At 44.0% G+C, this 17,430-nt stretch overlaps 2 protein-coding genes across 2 annotated transcripts in view; one reads left to right on the forward strand and one right to left on the reverse strand.

Moving 5' to 3' along the window:
- LOC141638089 (zinc finger BED domain-containing protein RICESLEEPER 2-like) overlaps nucleotides 1-11,064 on the forward strand; it is a 41,297-nt gene extending 30,233 nt beyond the window's left edge. Inside the window, exons 3-4 of the mRNA XM_074447523.1 lie at nucleotides 9,841-10,388; nucleotides 10,443-11,064. Coding sequence (XP_074303624.1) covers nucleotides 9,841-10,388; nucleotides 10,443-11,064 — 1,170 coding nt within the window. The remainder of the gene's footprint in view (nucleotides 1-9,840; nucleotides 10,389-10,442) is intronic.
- Nucleotides 11,065-12,921: 1,857 nt separating this feature from the next.
- Nucleotides 12,922-13,341, reverse strand: LOC141638090 (uncharacterized). Its single transcript, XM_074447524.1, has one exon. It carries the CDS (start codon nucleotides 13,339-13,341, stop codon nucleotides 12,922-12,924), a length of 420 nt encoding a protein of 139 aa, XP_074303625.1.
- Between the last annotated feature and the right edge of the window lie 4,089 nt (nucleotides 13,342-17,430).

The following is a 17,430-nucleotide window of genomic DNA, read 5'->3' on the forward strand; positions in this document are numbered from 1 at the left end:
CATATTTCACAAATTTTATCTTTTGGCAAATAATATCCCGTAATATTCGTATAAGATATTAAGGAAATCGAATTATTTCCGTCCTACCATAACTCAAATGCGGAAATCTTTCTCCAGCAGGAGGAAACCACCTGGGAATAGACGCAGCAGGTGCTGCGCCTCTTCCAAGAGACGCAGATGGTCGCCTGCGCCTCTTCTCGAGCCCTTTCTGCGTGTTTCTCGTATCTTTTTCATATCTTTCCGAGATTCACTTCCAAAGAGTCTCCAAAACCCTAATTCCTTCACGTGATTAGTATAAATAGGAGCCTTCGCTCCTCATATTTTTCACGCGAGTGTCCGCCCTTCTCTTCTCCCTTTGCACTCTAGACTTTGTTCTTACTTATTGGCGCCTACGTGCTTGAACTTTCGACCACGTAAGCTCGGATCTTTCCGGGTACCAGCCTCTCCGTTGCATGACCGACCAATTTGACCAACTACACTTAATCAACTTAATTAATCAATCATTTTCCTCTTACGAGGGCACTCTCTTTGCATTCGCGTCGAGCATCACTAATCGATATCTTAGTTCTTCTCGTTTCGTCAACATGTAAGTCTGAGGGTGTAAATCTCTCTTTTATTTATTGTATTTTACTTTTCGTATCATCAATTGTAAGATTTACGTCGAAAATACCGTTGAAACCGATTTCTAAAACCATGCTTTAAAACCTGTTTTTGCGGATTTTGAGATAGATCAAGCGTCGAGAAAGGACGCAAAGAATCTTTGCGCCTCTTTGAAGGAGCGCAGTTCCTGCTGCGCCTCTTCGTGAGGCTGCCGCAGTTCCTGCTTCCTTTCTTCTTCGTTTGTCCTCTGTAATCCGTGTTCAAAATCCTTCTTTTGCTTATTCGTTTGTCTATTCTTCATCATGATAACATATAAATCACATGTGTATATTATTCATCGTCTTTAATATGTTTTAATTGTCATAAATCCGACTTAAATCCCTTATAATTCATATTCGCGGGTTTTCGTCATAAAATTCAATTCCGGGTTGTAGAAATTCAATTCGTTCATATTGGGTTTCTGGAATTCGTCTGTGATATAGTTTAAACTGTCTTTTGTCATGTTCGTCGCATATTCGTCATTAATCCGTTGTATCTGACGTAGTTAATTGATTTAATTCATAGGACTCATTAATATTTTTCACTTCTATCATTATTTCATCATGTAATTAATCCGTTTAATTCCATCTCATCCATGTTTTACTGCTTTCATGACCCATTCATATGTTAAATAACCTGTTAATCACTTTCATCCGAGTAAATAATTAAATTAATCGTTAAAATCACCAATCGACATTAACGGCTTGCAAATACGGCTTCACAGCCAGAACTGAGCCAAGGAACAGACGCAGCGTCTGCTGTGCCTATTCCAAAAGACGCAGCTCTCTTGCTTTGTTCTGGCCGAGTTCGTCCCACGAACTCCGTTTCTGCCTTGACGTAGTTTAATTAGTCTACGTATAATCAACTATTATTCGTAATATCACCTTCTGATTTGTTCGTAATTCATTCCTTTATTCCTTTTTCTCAAATTATCCGTTTTAAAGGTATTTTCGACATAAATCGCCTATCCAATGTAATTAATGTAATTTTCATTATTGTATTTCTTTTATTATTTGTATGTTCTCACATGTAAATCAACATTAAATCCTACTTCGACCCAATTGTATGCTAAATTACGTGTCAACCGACTTAGTTAAATCTTCACATGCTAGGATTAAAACTTGGATGTTGCATTGCATGCATATAGCCGACGATATATCAAGTACGAATAACTCCCCTAATCATTAGTAGAGGCCGCTATCGAGGCGGGCGGGATTAGGTGTTCGATCAAAAGAGCTTCCTAATACGTACCCTCACCCCTTACTCCAGATCTCCGTGAGCACCCGTGTTCATTGGCATCCACGAGAGTCATTCTAGACATAGAATGCTAAGGGTAACGATTGCTTAGTGTTCATGTCACTACTTTGTGTCTTGACATGACACGAGGTACTCGAACGGTTCCAATTTCCCATAAAAATTGGTGGCGACTCCATACAAAATGCAAACGCTTGTTTCGTTCTCACCAAGCGCCCCCGTGGGCGGCCCGCTGTCCACAATCTCCTAGACCTACTGAGGAAGAACAAAGATGTCTTCGCATACTCAGCTGCCGAGATGTCAGGCGTGAGCCGGGAGGTGATCGTTCACAAGCTGAACGTACTCTCCACCGCTCGGCCGGTCAAGCAGAAGATGAGGAACTCCTCGACCGAGAAGGATGAGGCCATCAAAGCTGAAATAGACAAATTATTAGCGGCGGGCTTTATCATGCCTTGTACTTACCCTGAGTGGCTAGCAAATGTTGTAATGGTGAGGAAATCGTCAGGGGCGTGGAGGATGTGTGTTGATTTTACCAATCTTAATAAAGCGTGCCCTAAAGATTGCTATCCCTTGCCTCGAATAGATGGTTTAATTGACGCCACGGCAGGCTACACTATGCTAAGCCTGCTAGACGCCTTCTCAGGGTATCATCAGGTATTTATGGCCGAGGAAGATATGCCTAAATGCGCATTCATCACCAGTCACGGCACATTCATGTATAAAATGATGCCGTTCGGTTTGAAGAACGCTGGCGTAACTTACACTAGGTTGGTGGACAAAGTGTTCCAAAATAAAAAAGGGCGAAACATTGAGGCTTACGTCGACGATGCTATTGTAAAAAGCAAGTCTGACAGCGAGCACTTAGCCGATTTAGGCGAGACATTTTGTTCACTAAGGAAATATAAAATGAAGCTTAACCCAAAGAAATGTAACTTCGGTGTCCGGGTCAGCAAGTTCCTCGGCGTGCTTGTCAGCGCCAGGGGAATTGATGCCAATCCGGAGAAAGTCAAAGCAATACTAGACCTACCGGAGGCGAGAAATCGAAAAGAGGTTATGACGCTGACCGGAAGGATGGCGGCTCTCGCCCGCTTCATCTCTCGGTCGGCCGACAAGAGCACCCCGTTCTTTGAAGTGCTGAAGGGGAATAAAAACTTTAGCTGGGGGGAGGAACAGAGCACGGCTTTCAGGCAACTGAAAGCCCACCTTCTTACACTGCCAACCCTGTCCAGGCCGACGCTGGGGGAGACCCTATAGCTATACTTAGCAGTTACCTCGGCCACGGTCAGTGCCGTAATCGTCAGGGAAGAAAATAAGCAGCAATACCCAATTTACTTTATCAGCCATACACTGCTGGCCGCCGAAAGAAATTACCCACTAATCGAAAAGGCAGCCCTCGCCGTCGTCGTTGTCGCAAGGAAGCTGAAACCCTACTTCGACGCACATCCCGTGACGGTCTTAACCGACCAGCCATTGGAGAAAGCATTAGAAAAATTCGAAAAATCCCAGACTTATCAAATGGGCGGTGGAGCTCTCCGCTTTAGCATTCGGTACAAGCCGAGGCCTTCGATAAAGGGCAAGCGCTTGCAGACTTCGGCCGAGTGCACGTATCAAGAAGAATCACATCCTGGCGTGTGGGAAGTGTATACCGACGGGTCCTCCACGGCGAACGACTCAGAGTCGGCATCCTTATCATCGGCCCTAACGGAAACGAGTTTGAGTACGCCTTGAAGTTTACCTTCTCGGCCTCAAATAACGAATCCGAATATGAGGCGGTGATAACTGGAGTCGAGTTAGCTAGAGCTGCCGGGCGGAGCATATTGTGTTGAAAACGGACTCGCTCTTAGTGACTAATCAAATCCGAGGAGAGTATGAGACTCGAGACGATGGGATGGTAAGGTACTTGGAGAGGGTAAAAGCTGACACCTCAAAATTGAAATCTTTCCAAATACGGTGCATCCCAGTGTCCGAGAACAACCGAGCCGACGCTCTCTCAAAACTTGCGATTCAAGCATCAAAATGTCATCGAACCGTCTTTGGTAGATATCGTAAATGCTAAAAGCATCTTTGAGACCGTCGGCATGGTGGACGACATCGGCCGAGACGACGTGGATGACTCCGATAATGAAATACAAGCTGACAAAAGAGTTGCCGGAGGACCGCAGTCTGTCTCAGAAGATAAGAAGGATCATTGCAAGGTACTTAGTGTTCGAAGGAGAATTGTACAGAAGGTCCGTAATAAGACCACTCTTGAAATGTGTCGGCCCAGCCGACGCGGAGCTTATACTGACAAAGATTCACGAAGGCATCTACGGACATCACATGGGGGCGAGAACGCTAGCCCAAAAAGCTCTCCGAGCCGGCTACTACGGCCTACCATCTTTGAAAGATTCCAGGGCAAAAACCAAGAAGTGCAAGAATTGTCAAATGCATGCTCCGGTAATACATGCACCTTCCCGAGACCTGCAACCGGTACTTAATCCCCTACCATTTGCACAGTGAGGGATGGATTTATTAGGACCATTTCCGACGGCCCCCGGAGGAAGGAAGTACCTGATTGTCGCCGTTGACTACTTCACCAAATGGGTCGAGGCTGTCGCGGTACCTGCCAAGACCACGGCGGCCGTAAGAAAGGTGATTTGGGAGAACATCATAACTCGTTTTGGGTTGCCCCAAGTCATGGTATTTGACCACGGCCGAGAGTTTTGGAGCGACACGGTGATGAATTGGTTGGAAGAGCTTGGTATCAAATTTGCATACTCCTCCGTCTGCCACCCTCGAGCAGGCGGGCGGGAGAGGCTAATAAAACAATGCGAACGGGTTGAAGAAGAAGGTTGAAGATCTAAAGGGAAGATGGGTGATGAACTACCGGCGTCCTGTGGTCCCTTCGAACCACGGAGAAAGAAGCAACGTGGTGCATCCATTCCACCTAGTCTATGGGTCCGAGGCCATCCCGCCAATTGAAGCGGCGGTGCCGACATTCGAACGCAAACCTTTAACCTTGATCGAAAATGAAGAAGGCCTGAGAGCCTCCCTAGACCTGGTCGAAGAAAGTCGAGATACGGCACGGCTCAACTTGGCAGTATATCAAAACCGAATGAGAAGAGCCTACAACCGTAGGGTCCATAAAAGGGACTTGAGAGTAGGAGATCTAGTCCTGAGAAAGTCGGCCTCAACCAACAAAGGAAACATCCATGGCAAGATGACGGCCAACTGGGAGGGACCCTACAGGGTGGTAGAAGAAATGGGGCCGGGGACATACCTGCTGACAAACATGGAGGGTGTGCCTCTAATGAGCCACTGGAATACAGACAACCTTAGGAAATATTTCGTATAGTGGCGGAGGTGTCCGAGACCGTTGTGGGCACCCCAACGCGTGATTATATCTTATGAAGAGTGATCCAAGTTTTCTATCGAAATGCTTGTCCCCTCCGTAGTCGTACCAAAGTAGACGCCACGGCCAAAGCCGGGCAGTCACTACAAGTGCAGTTGATACTCGCGAAAGCGACCAACATGCTTAAGAACGTATAAGTACAGTTGAGGAACGCAAATCTGAGTGCCTCGGCCAATCCGGGAGTGGCAGAGGAAGCGATCAATATGTCTATAGATACGAATGCAGTCGAGCCGTAACCTCGATTGCCTCGGCCAAAGCCGGGAGTGACGGGGGAAACGACCGATATGCTAACATGTTTACAACAGCAGTTGGGAAGCGCAAATCTGACCGCCTCGGCCAGACTGAGAGCGAAGGAGGAAGCGACCGACATGCCAACATGTTGCTGAGCAAATTGGGAAACGTGAATCTTGCTACCTCGGCCTGTTCAGGTGCAGCAGAGGGCACGGCCAATATGCTAAAAACGTTTAAGTACAGTTGAGATACGCAATCTAATTGCCTCGGCCAAGCCGAAGGTAAAACGAAAAAGCGCTCAATATGTTTAAAAACGTAAGAAGACAACTGAATGGAGGATGAGATCAAAGCCTCGGCCAAGCCGAAGGCAAATAAACAAACTTCATTGAAAATGTTTACAAGTGAGACAAAATAAAGTCGACGGCCGTCCCCATAGGGATAGCCTAAGCTCAACCTACCAAAGTTTAACAAAAAAGAAAGAACAGCAAAAATTACAACATTCAGACATGAAGCGCCAAAAGGATGGCAGGGAGGAAAGGCTCAAAAGTTGGCCCCCGAACACACTGAAGTCGTCCGAAAGGCCAGTGAGTCCAGTGATGACCGCCCGTCTCCCTATGCTTGTTGCGCTCGCCACCGGCAGCAGCAGCAAAGATAACCGTCGGTGGACGGCCCGGAAGGACGACTTGGCGGCTTCACGTGCCTTTGCCCTCTCGGCCCTCTTCTCTAGCCTCCTTCACCTTAGCATCATGGGCCGCCTTGGCGCAGCTTCTGAGCGGCCTTCGCCTCGGCTGCGGCCTTGGCCTCCTCAAAGCGGCCGCCTTCTCATCCAGAAGTTTGTCAAAATCTTTCCACGGAAAAGTGCCTTCAGGAAGGATCTCCTTAATCGCATCCCTTGTAGCATCTTCAGCTTGGTCCCGGTACCGGGCACACATTTCAGGGATGATGACGGTTTTCAACAGCTCAATATCCTTCTCCCTTTGAGCAAGGATAGCCTTTGTGCCCTTATGTTCCTTCGCCTCGGCCAAATGCAGGGTCTTCCATCTTTCCCTCTGCTCAACCATGGCCTTATAACCGCCCTCAAGTTTGTTTCTCTCTTCCCGCAACTTAGCGGCATCAGCCAGCGCGGACTCAACCTTAACTCTCTCAGCCAGGACCACCTTCTCAGCGTCCTCCTTAAGCTTTCGCTCAGCGAGGAAGTCCTGCTTCGCCTTCTCGGCCTTCTCCCTAGAAGCGGCAAGCTCAAGCCTAAGTCGTTTGAGCGTAGGGGCAGTTTGAGCCACGAGCTTTTCTTGCTCGATAAGATGAGTGTCGGCAACTTCAACCCACTTCACCAGCCTTTTGGCCAACCTCATGCCGTCCGCCCTGAGCTGAACGAAGGAAGCCTTCTCGGACGAGGTGTCGGCGGCGACATTTTTGTCGCCCATCTACACAGGCTGCTTCTCCAATTGCCGTTCGGTGAAAACAACAGCTAGCGACGGCTGATCTAGAAAAAACCCAGACAGAGCGTCCATATCAACATTCATCGACATATCAGAAAGCCTGTCATCAGGAATGCATAAGGAACCTGCTAAATCCGAGCCATGGGTTAGATCCGTACAGTCCTAGCCTTCTTGGATTGAGGGGTACCGACCCCTCCTCTTTCCCCGCCTCGTGAATAACAGCAGCAACAGCAGCGTTGTTTCTTTCCTCTTATGTGAAGGAGGAGGACCCTCCAGAACGGTGAGGTCCTCGTCAACATTGACGACCTCCTTATCTTTTTGGACTATGGGGATTGGAGATCGAGTTGGAGTTGACGTCGTAGCCGCCGAAGACGTTGTTTTTGGTCTCCGCGCGCACGTTACCGCCAATCTCCGCTTGAGTCGCCCCACGTCCATTGCTTTCAACGCCGCTCCATGAGTTCGTGCGGGGCACCTTGCGATCACGCGATGCGGCCTTAGGGTGCGTTCAACAACTCTCCGTCTGGTCAAGTCCCAACTTGCTTAGGATGGAGACAGAGAGATCCCGGCCAAATCGATCTGCAAGAAATAAAGCAGGAGTTAAGCGAAAGAAGTAAACCGAGGCTCAAATATCGAAGCATAAAAGCAAAGGGGGGCCTCAAACCGACCCCACTCATCCTGGCTGAGGGCCGGTATGAGGCCGACGTGACAAAGCGGCTCGTCTTGGAGGCCAATCTGCGTCGGAGGCATCCATCCCTTCGGCGTGCCATCCTTCTCAGCCTCGAACATGCTCATTGCCCGCACTTCGTCGTCATTAAGATAAACCTTCTTCGCGTCCATCTTAATCTTATTACGGGAGACATATCTTTCATGCTCCCCCGGCTCTCACAAGCGCAAATTGACGTGGCTGGAAGGACCGGGCGTGGATAGTCCTCAGGAACCTCGACATATACCCACCGCCCCTTCCGGTCTTTGCAGGATGTCAGCTTGGAGACGGTCACGTAACCCGGCTCGGATCTCGCATTTGTACCACCCCATGACGCCTTGGGTAGACAGCCGAAGATGGTGGAGCCGGCGGAAAAGGTTCACCGTTGGGGCCACCCCCTTAAAGAGACAAAACCATACGAAGCCAATAATCGTCCTAATGGCCAACGGGTGCAGTTGTGCCACGGCGACATTCATGGCTTTGATTATGGCCGAGACGTGTTCATTAAGAGGAAAACGGAGCCCATACTCCAGATGTCTAATATACACGCCTATACAACCTTCGGGAGGGCAACAGATCGCCGATCACCCACAGGGACAATAATTCTATACCCCCTGCCGAAGTTGTAGTGGTCTTCGAAAAGTTCAGGCCCGGAGACACAAGCGAACTTGTTCGTCCAAACAAGATCAGGTTTAATGGAGCAGGCTTCGCCGTGCCACAAGTAATGCGGCCTCTCTGAATCAGATTGGGTCTTTTCCTCCTCATCATCATCAAAATCCTCGAGATATTTCTCGTCGATTTCAGGAGAAGACGACTTACGACCCCCGAACCCTACCGGGAGGCAACAGATGGCTTACATTCAGCGGGATGCGGCGGTTCGTCCCCCGGGGTTGAGGTACTAGGCGGAGCATCAGCAGCAGACATGGTGGCAACGAATACTTAACAAATAAAAGTTTGGGAAGAATTTGTTTTTACCTTGAAAGAAAGTGTTACGCCGAGTAACGCTTCGAAAATTAGAGAGAGAAAACTCTTCGAAAACTAGAGAGAGGAAATTTTTCAAGAAAAAGAAGTTTTGCGCAGCAAAATAAAGGGCATACTGCTCTATTTATAGAGCAAAGCCCACTCAGTGGACCAATCAGAGCAAAGCCCATGAAGCGTCCACCAATCAACACCAGGCCACGTGTCAAGCATGCAGCCGCAGAATGTCAATCGATACACAGTGACCCATCTTCTTCGACACGCTCCTTGGTATCTACTTGCCAACGGCCAGCTGATCAACCAAGCTTGGCAGCACCGGCCGGGGGCAATCAAAAGCACACGGCACTCCCAACCTTGGTCTCGGCCAGTGCCATTTCCTTTTCCACATTCGATGTTCATTACACAACAATGTGGAGGGGGGATATGGTACGGCCTGAACAGGACCAAGCCGAGGAAGAAGTTCGACATGCGCAGAATACGCTCAACACGCATCGAAGGTCCATACCACGGCATAGACTACGCTGGGGGCAAATTGATGGGCATTCTGCACCCGCTGACCAAGTCAACATATTGACCAAGGTCAAAGCTAAAAGACAACAAGTCAAAAGAAAAACGGCCTAACCGACAAAACCTGTCGGCCTGTCACTTGGGTCTCGGCTCGACAACTAGTCGGCCGAGAGGCATATCCGTATACTCACATCCAGTCCCCTCGGCATGGAGTCAACCAGGCCTGCCGGCCTGTCATGGGTCCCTCGGCCGAGGGTAAGACAGTCTTTCCACCTGTTACGCCACTTGGCCACTACGTGACAAAAGGTGAAAGTCTATAAATACTCCACATCTCTCATTGAGAAATCAACGGAAAAATCTGGTATCAAACTCCCTTATCTCTCTACAATATACTTTGCCAAGTTAAACATACAACTTATCTCTCTAAGTTTACTGACTTGAGCGTCGGAGTGAGTACGCTCGGACCCAAGCTGAGCCCTCAGTTTGTTCATCTTTACAGGAAAGAGTGAAAGGAAGAGACGAGCAACGACATCATTCTACAAGCTCAAGTGGTCACAATCCTGCTCCGGAATTACACCCGGAACAATAATATTTCGTTTTTCTTATGATTTATTTTCTACTCAGCATGTTCATACTAACTTGAACATAACTTGAACACCTTATATTAATAGCTTATCAAATTTTATTTTATTTTTTAGATTTTCAGTATTTCAGTTGATAATGCTTCGGCAAATGATACTTGCATTCAAGTTCTCAAGAACACTTTCTCTCTCACTAAAAGGTTGGTTTGTGATGGTAAGTTATTCCATGTTCGTTGTTGTGCACATATTCTGAACATTATCGTACAACATGGTCTTAAAGAAGTGAAAATTATTATCTATAATGTTCATGAGAGTGTTGATTATATTAATCAAAGTGATCTACGACTCAAAAAGTTTACCGAACTAGTACAACAATTCAACCTTAAAGAAAGCAGACTGGTTCTTGAATGCAAGACTCGTTGGAATTCTACGTATGAAATGTTAGCTTGTGCAATCAAGTTCAAAAAGGTGTTTGCAAGGCTAGCTCAAGAAGATCGTAATTATACTTATTGTCCTAGTGCTGAAGATTGGGTGAAAATTAAAAAATTGAGCGAGATATTGGAAGTGTTTAATGATACGACCAACATTATATCAGGATCTGAATACCCTACTTCTAATTTGTTTTTGGATGAAATTTATAGAATAAAAGTGTTGTTGGATACACAGTTAGTCACTTTTGATGAATTTGTTAAGAAATTAGTTAAAAAAATGAAAGAAAGGTTTGATAAGTATTGGGATCAATGTAATTTGCTTATGGCAATTGGAGCTGTGTTGGATCCTCGATTGAAAATGAAGGTTGTGGAGATTACTTTTCCAAAGATGTTCCCTTCTGATGATGCTGATGTAGCTCGAGATAATGTTAATAAGGTAAGAGAGACCTTGTATGAGCTATATAAAGAATATGTTACCATATATTCTCCTACGGGACAGAGTGATAAAACTGAAGGTAGCTCTTCTATGAGTATAAGGAGCAACACACCAGGATTCTCTGAACTTTTACGAGCAGTGAGAAGTGAAGATACAATTGAGTCGAGGAAATCTGAAGTTGATGATTATCTTGACGAGGGGTGTTATGTTCCTTATGAGGATGAGTGTTTTGATGCCTTGGAGTGGTGGAAAGATAAATCCATGAAGTTTCGTATATTATTTTGGCTGGCAGCTTATATCTTAGCTGTTCCCATTACCACTGTTGCGTCTGAGGCGACGTTTAGTGCTGGTAGTCGAGTTATTGATCCTTATCGTGCTTCATTGAGTTCGGATGCAGTACAAATGTTGTTATGCATCGAAGATTGGTGTCGATCATTATATGGATTGAAACGAAAGAATAAGGTGATAAACTGATAAGTCTGAAAACAATCTTTATTTTATTTGGTTCATTTACTTTATTTTAGCTATTGTTTGATTTGTGAATGTGTTTTTCCAGAACAAAAGAGAGGATCAACCGAAGGAAATTCATCTCCCACTTCCATAGGTTAAGTATTTAAGTGGAGGACATGGCTGTATATTATTTACACTTTTTATAGTACCAAAATTATTTGCCGGACTCAACTTATTTATTTTCGTTATAAACTTATTTATGTAATGTATACTTTGTTGTAGGAGATGCACTGAGACATATGAGGTCATAATTTATTGCTCGTAGAAGATGAAGACAGGACGGGACGGGATATGAGAAGATTGAAGAGGCGACATATGCTTTTGTTATGGATTATATAATTTTTATTTACATTTTTAGTAGAGTTTGTGGGGAATTATTGTTTTTGGTCAAAATAACGTAGAAAGACATTACGGAAATGTTTACTCAAACTATTAATTTATCGTATTGTAGCATGAGACTTGGTTGTTAAAATTGTAATGCGTTAAAAATCTAAATGAATTCCTGGCTATCACGAGCTATAATCCGAGAACCTCATGAGCCGAGCTCACGAGCCCACGAGTCGAGCTCGAAACGAGCCGAGCTCAAAACGAGCCCACGAGCTCGAGCTCGAGCCAATTTGATTATGTCGAGCTCAAGCTCGAGCCTACCCATTTGAAGCCGAGCACTTCTCGAGCTCGAGCCGAGCACCCCTGGGCTCGCGCTCGACTCGGCTCGTTAGCACCCCTACTGGTGACGCATTCCATGATAGTGTCGACAAGTAATTGTGGAAAGCACATATCATTCAAAGTATCTCGAATGAAATCCCATTTAAGCCTATCATAAGCCTTCTCAAGATCAATTTTAATAGCCATAAGACCTCTACTCCCACCCTTCTTCTTCATAGTGTGAATTGTTTCTTGGAAAATAACAATATTATTTGATATTTGTCGACCAGGAACGAAACCACTCTGATTTTCAGAGATTAACCAAGGCAAAACGGTCTTGATCCTGTTAGCGAGCACTTTACTAACAATCTTGTACACAACATTACATAAATTTATGGGTCGAAATTGAGAAACCGTTTCGGGACCTGTGACTTTTTGAATTAAAACAATATTTATATCATTTAGACCAGGTGTCATTCCTTTTCCCTCCAAAGCTTTCATCACCATAGCACATACATCGTCCCTTACAATATTCCAATGCTTTTGACAAAACAAGGCTTGAAATCCGTCTGGTCTCGGAGCTTTGAGCGAACCCATGTGAAATATAACTCGTTCAATTTCTGCTATCGAATAATAACGAGACAACCCTTCCCACTGAACATTACTAAATTCTTGGAAGAGGTCATATGGTATATTAGCATGCGGGTCATAAGGTGCCTCATCAGTGTAAAGCTCCTTATAATATTCAATCAAAAGCTTTTTTTACCTCGGCAGGTTGCTCTACCCAATTACCCTGATCATTTTTTAACGCGTTAATACGATTTCGCCATCTTCGAATGAGAGTACTAACTTGAAAATATGAAGTGTTACGGTCTCCGTCTCTCAAATAATAGACCCTAGACTTTTGATACCATAAAAGCTCTTCACGTTCAAGAATTTCATCCAATTCTTTCCTTAATCTTGATTCGAGCTTAATAAGGTTGCTAGTCCGCTGCACCGAAAGATACTTTTGACACCCCGTAATACGAGCTAATAACTGCCGTTTTTTGACGAAAAATATTGCCAAATACTTCTTCATTTCGCTGCTGTAATTTCTGAGATAAATCCGACAATTGGGTAACAATGTTTTCAGACGATGACCAGCTAGAAGAGAAAATTCACTGAATTTTTCGTGAGTTAGCCATGCAGCTTGAACCCAAATGGCTGTTGTACTAAGTTCAGAGGAGAAAAACCATTCGGAGATATCAGGAGAGGGCAATGATCAGACTGGAAGGCAGGCAAATGCTTAACACTGGCATCACTAAACATCATACTCCAATCGCTATTACATAAGGCACGATCCAGTCTTGCACTTTGACGTGTCTCTATTGAGGTACCACGAGCCCATGTGTGAAGTGGTCCGGAAAATTCTAATTCAATTAACTCGCAATTTTCAATCCAATTATCAAAATTTTCACATCTACGAGCCATGTTACTATCTCCTCCATGGTGTTCAAACAAGTTGCGGGTTTCATTAAAGTCACCAGCTATCATCCAAGGATGATTATTACTCCTGGCATAAGTTTCCAATTCAGTCCATAGTTCTCTTCGATCCATAGGATTTGGACTGGCGTACACAGTCGAGAAAAACTAGGGACGTTCTCCTCTACGAATTACTTCAACTGTGAGATATTGGTGATGTTTTACAACCGGTATAATGTCCACCAAATCTGGCTTCCAGTAAAGCCATATGCCACCACTGAACCCAATGGTACACGGGTATGTCCCTATATCCAAGAATATTACGCAATTTTTCAGCATGCTCTCCGCTCATATAGGTTTCAATGAGGGCCATAATAGTTGGTTTATACGTTCTGACAACTTCTTTCAAGGCCGTAATCTTAAGTTTGTTTCCCGTCCCTTGGATATTCCAAACCATATAAGATATGTGGGACGATAAAGGACTCAATCTCGGTATTAAATCTGACATATAAAAAGGGAAATATTGTAAAGTAGATAGATAAGCGCGACTTACGAGCGACAAAACATGTTCAATCCTCCATGGAATCGACATCTCTATCAAGAGATTCGTCGGCTTCTGCTTGATCGTCTCGAACTTGATTTCCATCATCAGACTTTTCGGTACCATCACCCCCATAAAGGGAGCGTGCATCTCCATCCATAGGGGTATTGTGGTCTGAAGTCGAGGGGGTACCATCTCGAACTGAGGGTGATGTGGAAGGTTTCGAAGTTGGGGAGGTGGATTGTCTAGGTAAGACACATGAGGGGCCGGAACAAGGGCCATTCGAAGGTGCTGGAGCGGTTTTGTAAGTGGTGGGTAGACTCGTGGAAGATAGAACAGTAGTATTGGGAAATATATTTTCTCTATTTTTTTGTAAATTTGTAATATTTTGAAGAACAGGGGATTGACCTGATGAAGGAGCTTTGGACACGGATTTCTTTTGGAAAGTTTTATTATTTCGCGTATTATTTCGAGTAAGGGCGAAATTATGGTAAATAGTATTATTTCTAGAATTATTATTATTATTACTAGGAGTAGATGATGGAATAATATTAGAAGAAATATTTCTATAAGCTTGAATATTATTGTTATTAATAGGGGGATTTGATTGAGTATTGGGATAGAATACATGAGATATGGAAGGAGCAATTAGAGGAGGATTTTGAGTAATTACCGTATCGGAATCATGCTATCATGGGCAACATTAGATACCAAATCAAATCTTGAGCCATGATTGTTATTCTTGCCAAAATTAAAAATTGGAGCGGGAACTGCGTTTGAATTTGAGCTCCCTGATTTGGGTTGTGTGCGCCGCCTGGGGGGCTTCTTGACCAACATCGAATCCCCCAATGCAGAGGACTCCGCAAGTGAATTATCATCTTCTTTCTCTGCCAAAACTGTATCCTGGCTAGGCTCATTAAGAAGTTGCTCTTCTGTAAGAAATTCAGCGTCCTCCTCAATGGATGAATTCGACTTAGGACAGGACTCAGACATGTGCCCCAAACGACCACAATTAAAACAAATCATGCGAAGGCCCTCATATTGAATGTGATAAACTTTGCCCTTCCTTCGAAACTTCGAAAGAAGCGGTCTAGCAATATTAATTTCCACACTTAGTCTTGTAAACTGACCTCTTTCCGCCATGGCAGTATTCTTGTCGATACGTACGACAGTTCCAAATTTTGAACCAACCTTTCTGAGAAAGGCCTCATTAAAATATTCACCGGGAAATTAGGAATCCGGACCCATGCTGTTAGAAATTGCACCTTGTCCTCTGTCGGAATTAAATTAGGAACCCATCTTCTGATTGTAAGATAATGATCATCAATCATCCAGGGTCCTTGGGTGACTACATGTTCATAGTCTTGCTTAGATGAGAATCGTCGAGCTCCATAATAAGAGCAACCCAGGTCGGTGAGTTTGAGATTACCTTTAATCGACCATTTGGCTTGGAGTTTTCGCATTAGCAAAAGATAACCAATTTGTTTGTCAAACATTTTTATGATAAGAGAGCGTCTCCAAGGCATTCGTAGGGCCGCCTTCTCCTGCCTGGATAATCGAATAATAGGGCAAGCATCGTCATCTTTCTCTGATTCAGACGCCACATCGTCATCAGAGTCGATCATAAGATCCTCTAAACATGAAATGTCATCTTCTTGGGATTCAGAACTAAAGCCTTGTACCATACTTTTGAACGACTTGACAGGAGGAGTAGAAGTGCGGTGGCCTTCGGGGACCGTCGCAGCCGGAGACGGGAACTCGAATTCGCACCAAGTTCGGTGTTATCAGTGAGAAATTCGCTTAGATGGAGTATTTTACGTTTAGAGTTTTTTGTGATTGGAGGGAAATCAGATGGCTCCATAACCGCGGTAGAAGCATTTTGAAAGGGATTTGATGAATTTAAATTGATCTCCGGCGGGAGACCGCTCGTTGAGCCTTGCATCCAAGTTTTGTCAATTAGAGAATTTTTTTTCTAGATAACTGAAGAGATATGGAGAGGGGGATTATTTATTTTCTTTAATAATAACATTATGTTGGGAAATTATCCAAAAGAAAAGTCTTTAACAAGGAATACACAAGTGGTCAGGGGTTCGATTCCTGACTCTTGCGAATGAAAAAGCCAAACTTGGGAGGGTCAACCCATTAAATTGTCTTCGCACTCGAAGGAGACGCCCCACCGTCAAGAGGGATCCGATCAACACCAAAAAAAAACAAGGAATTCACAATTATATTCTTGATAGAAACATATAAATGCTAAGTGGACTTTTTAAGTAGTACATAGGAAAAGGGTCTTTATGGGCGTAAAAATTCCAACTCATCCAACCACATTCGATTTTTGAAACCCTTGGAAACAATGGCAAACACACTTGTGCTTGAATCAAGGGTATTTTCTTCTTCATTCCACCATAATTATCAATTATTTTACCGCACGCAATGCAAATTTTCTAGACAATCAATCCCTCTTTCACGGCCTCAATACAACACCCAATCAAATTCCTCATCACTTAACTCTGAAAAACCGTCTCACCTAAACCCTACGACATGGATCAAACCCTCTATATTCAAACATGAAATTATCGTCCCGAACTTTTGGTCATCGAAACAGTATGATGCTCATATGCAACAAGAAAAGACTTCAAAAACCACAATTGGATTGTTACTGGATGCGATATCAAATCACATAACAGCCCTAAGAAAGCCCATGGTGGCAGTCGTGTTAGCATGTTTAATGATGGTTGTGCACCGCCGTGTTAACCAGAATGCATGGGCTTCATCTGGCGGCTGCATGGGCGGCAGTTCATTCTCGTCGGATTCATGGGACTCTTCGTCGGATTCGTGGGGTACGTCTTCGGATGACTACAGTTCTAGTGACAGTTACGTATATGGCGGAAATGTGGGTGCCAAATTACGGTGGTGGCATTTTTTGAGTATCGTGGTTTGTATAATTTTATGGGTTTTTCTCACTGGTACCCTTGAATTATCAGCTTTTCTCACTGGTACCCCTGCCTTTTCATAATCCTCAATTATACCCCTAAACTCTCTCAGTTACTTTCAACCGTGACCATATTCTCTTTTCCGTCATATTTATTCCGTTAGAGTCAGATTAGAGTGATGACTAGGATGCTGACTTTGACTCCAAAAAGATGAATGATTCCCTCTTTTGTACTGATAACTCCCAACATACATACTGATAACTCCCAAAATACATCATTCTATTTATTAAATGAATAAACCAAATTTTAACAAATAACTTATCTTCACTCACCTATAGGAAAAGATTGTAATTTTTGCATAATCATTAAGAAAGATGAAAACTAAAGATGATAGAAGAAAATCTCATTTGAATATGATACTAATTGATAATGATAATACAAAATGTATCCCTCTGATAAAAATTGAATATATGAATAATATCATATTATCAACAATCTCACTTGACAGAAATAAAACATGGATAATATCATATCTTCAACAAAATAAGATTAGAAATTATGGGCAGAAAATATTGATAATATTTAATTGAGACGGAAGGAGTACTTGATGATGAGTGGTTCAATTGTTGGGATTCAATTCAATTCAACGACTTGATGTGAAATCTTACAATTGAAACGGATCCAATCACTCCCAATAAAAACTCAATTAATTCATCATTCTCTACAAAACTAGAAGTGGACGGCGATGAG

The sequence above is a fragment of the Silene latifolia genome, unplaced genomic scaffold (genome assembly GCF_048544455.1).
Source record: "Silene latifolia isolate original U9 population unplaced genomic scaffold, ASM4854445v1 scaffold_177, whole genome shotgun sequence".
In the NCBI taxonomy this organism is placed as follows: domain Eukaryota; kingdom Viridiplantae; phylum Streptophyta; class Magnoliopsida; order Caryophyllales; family Caryophyllaceae; genus Silene; species Silene latifolia.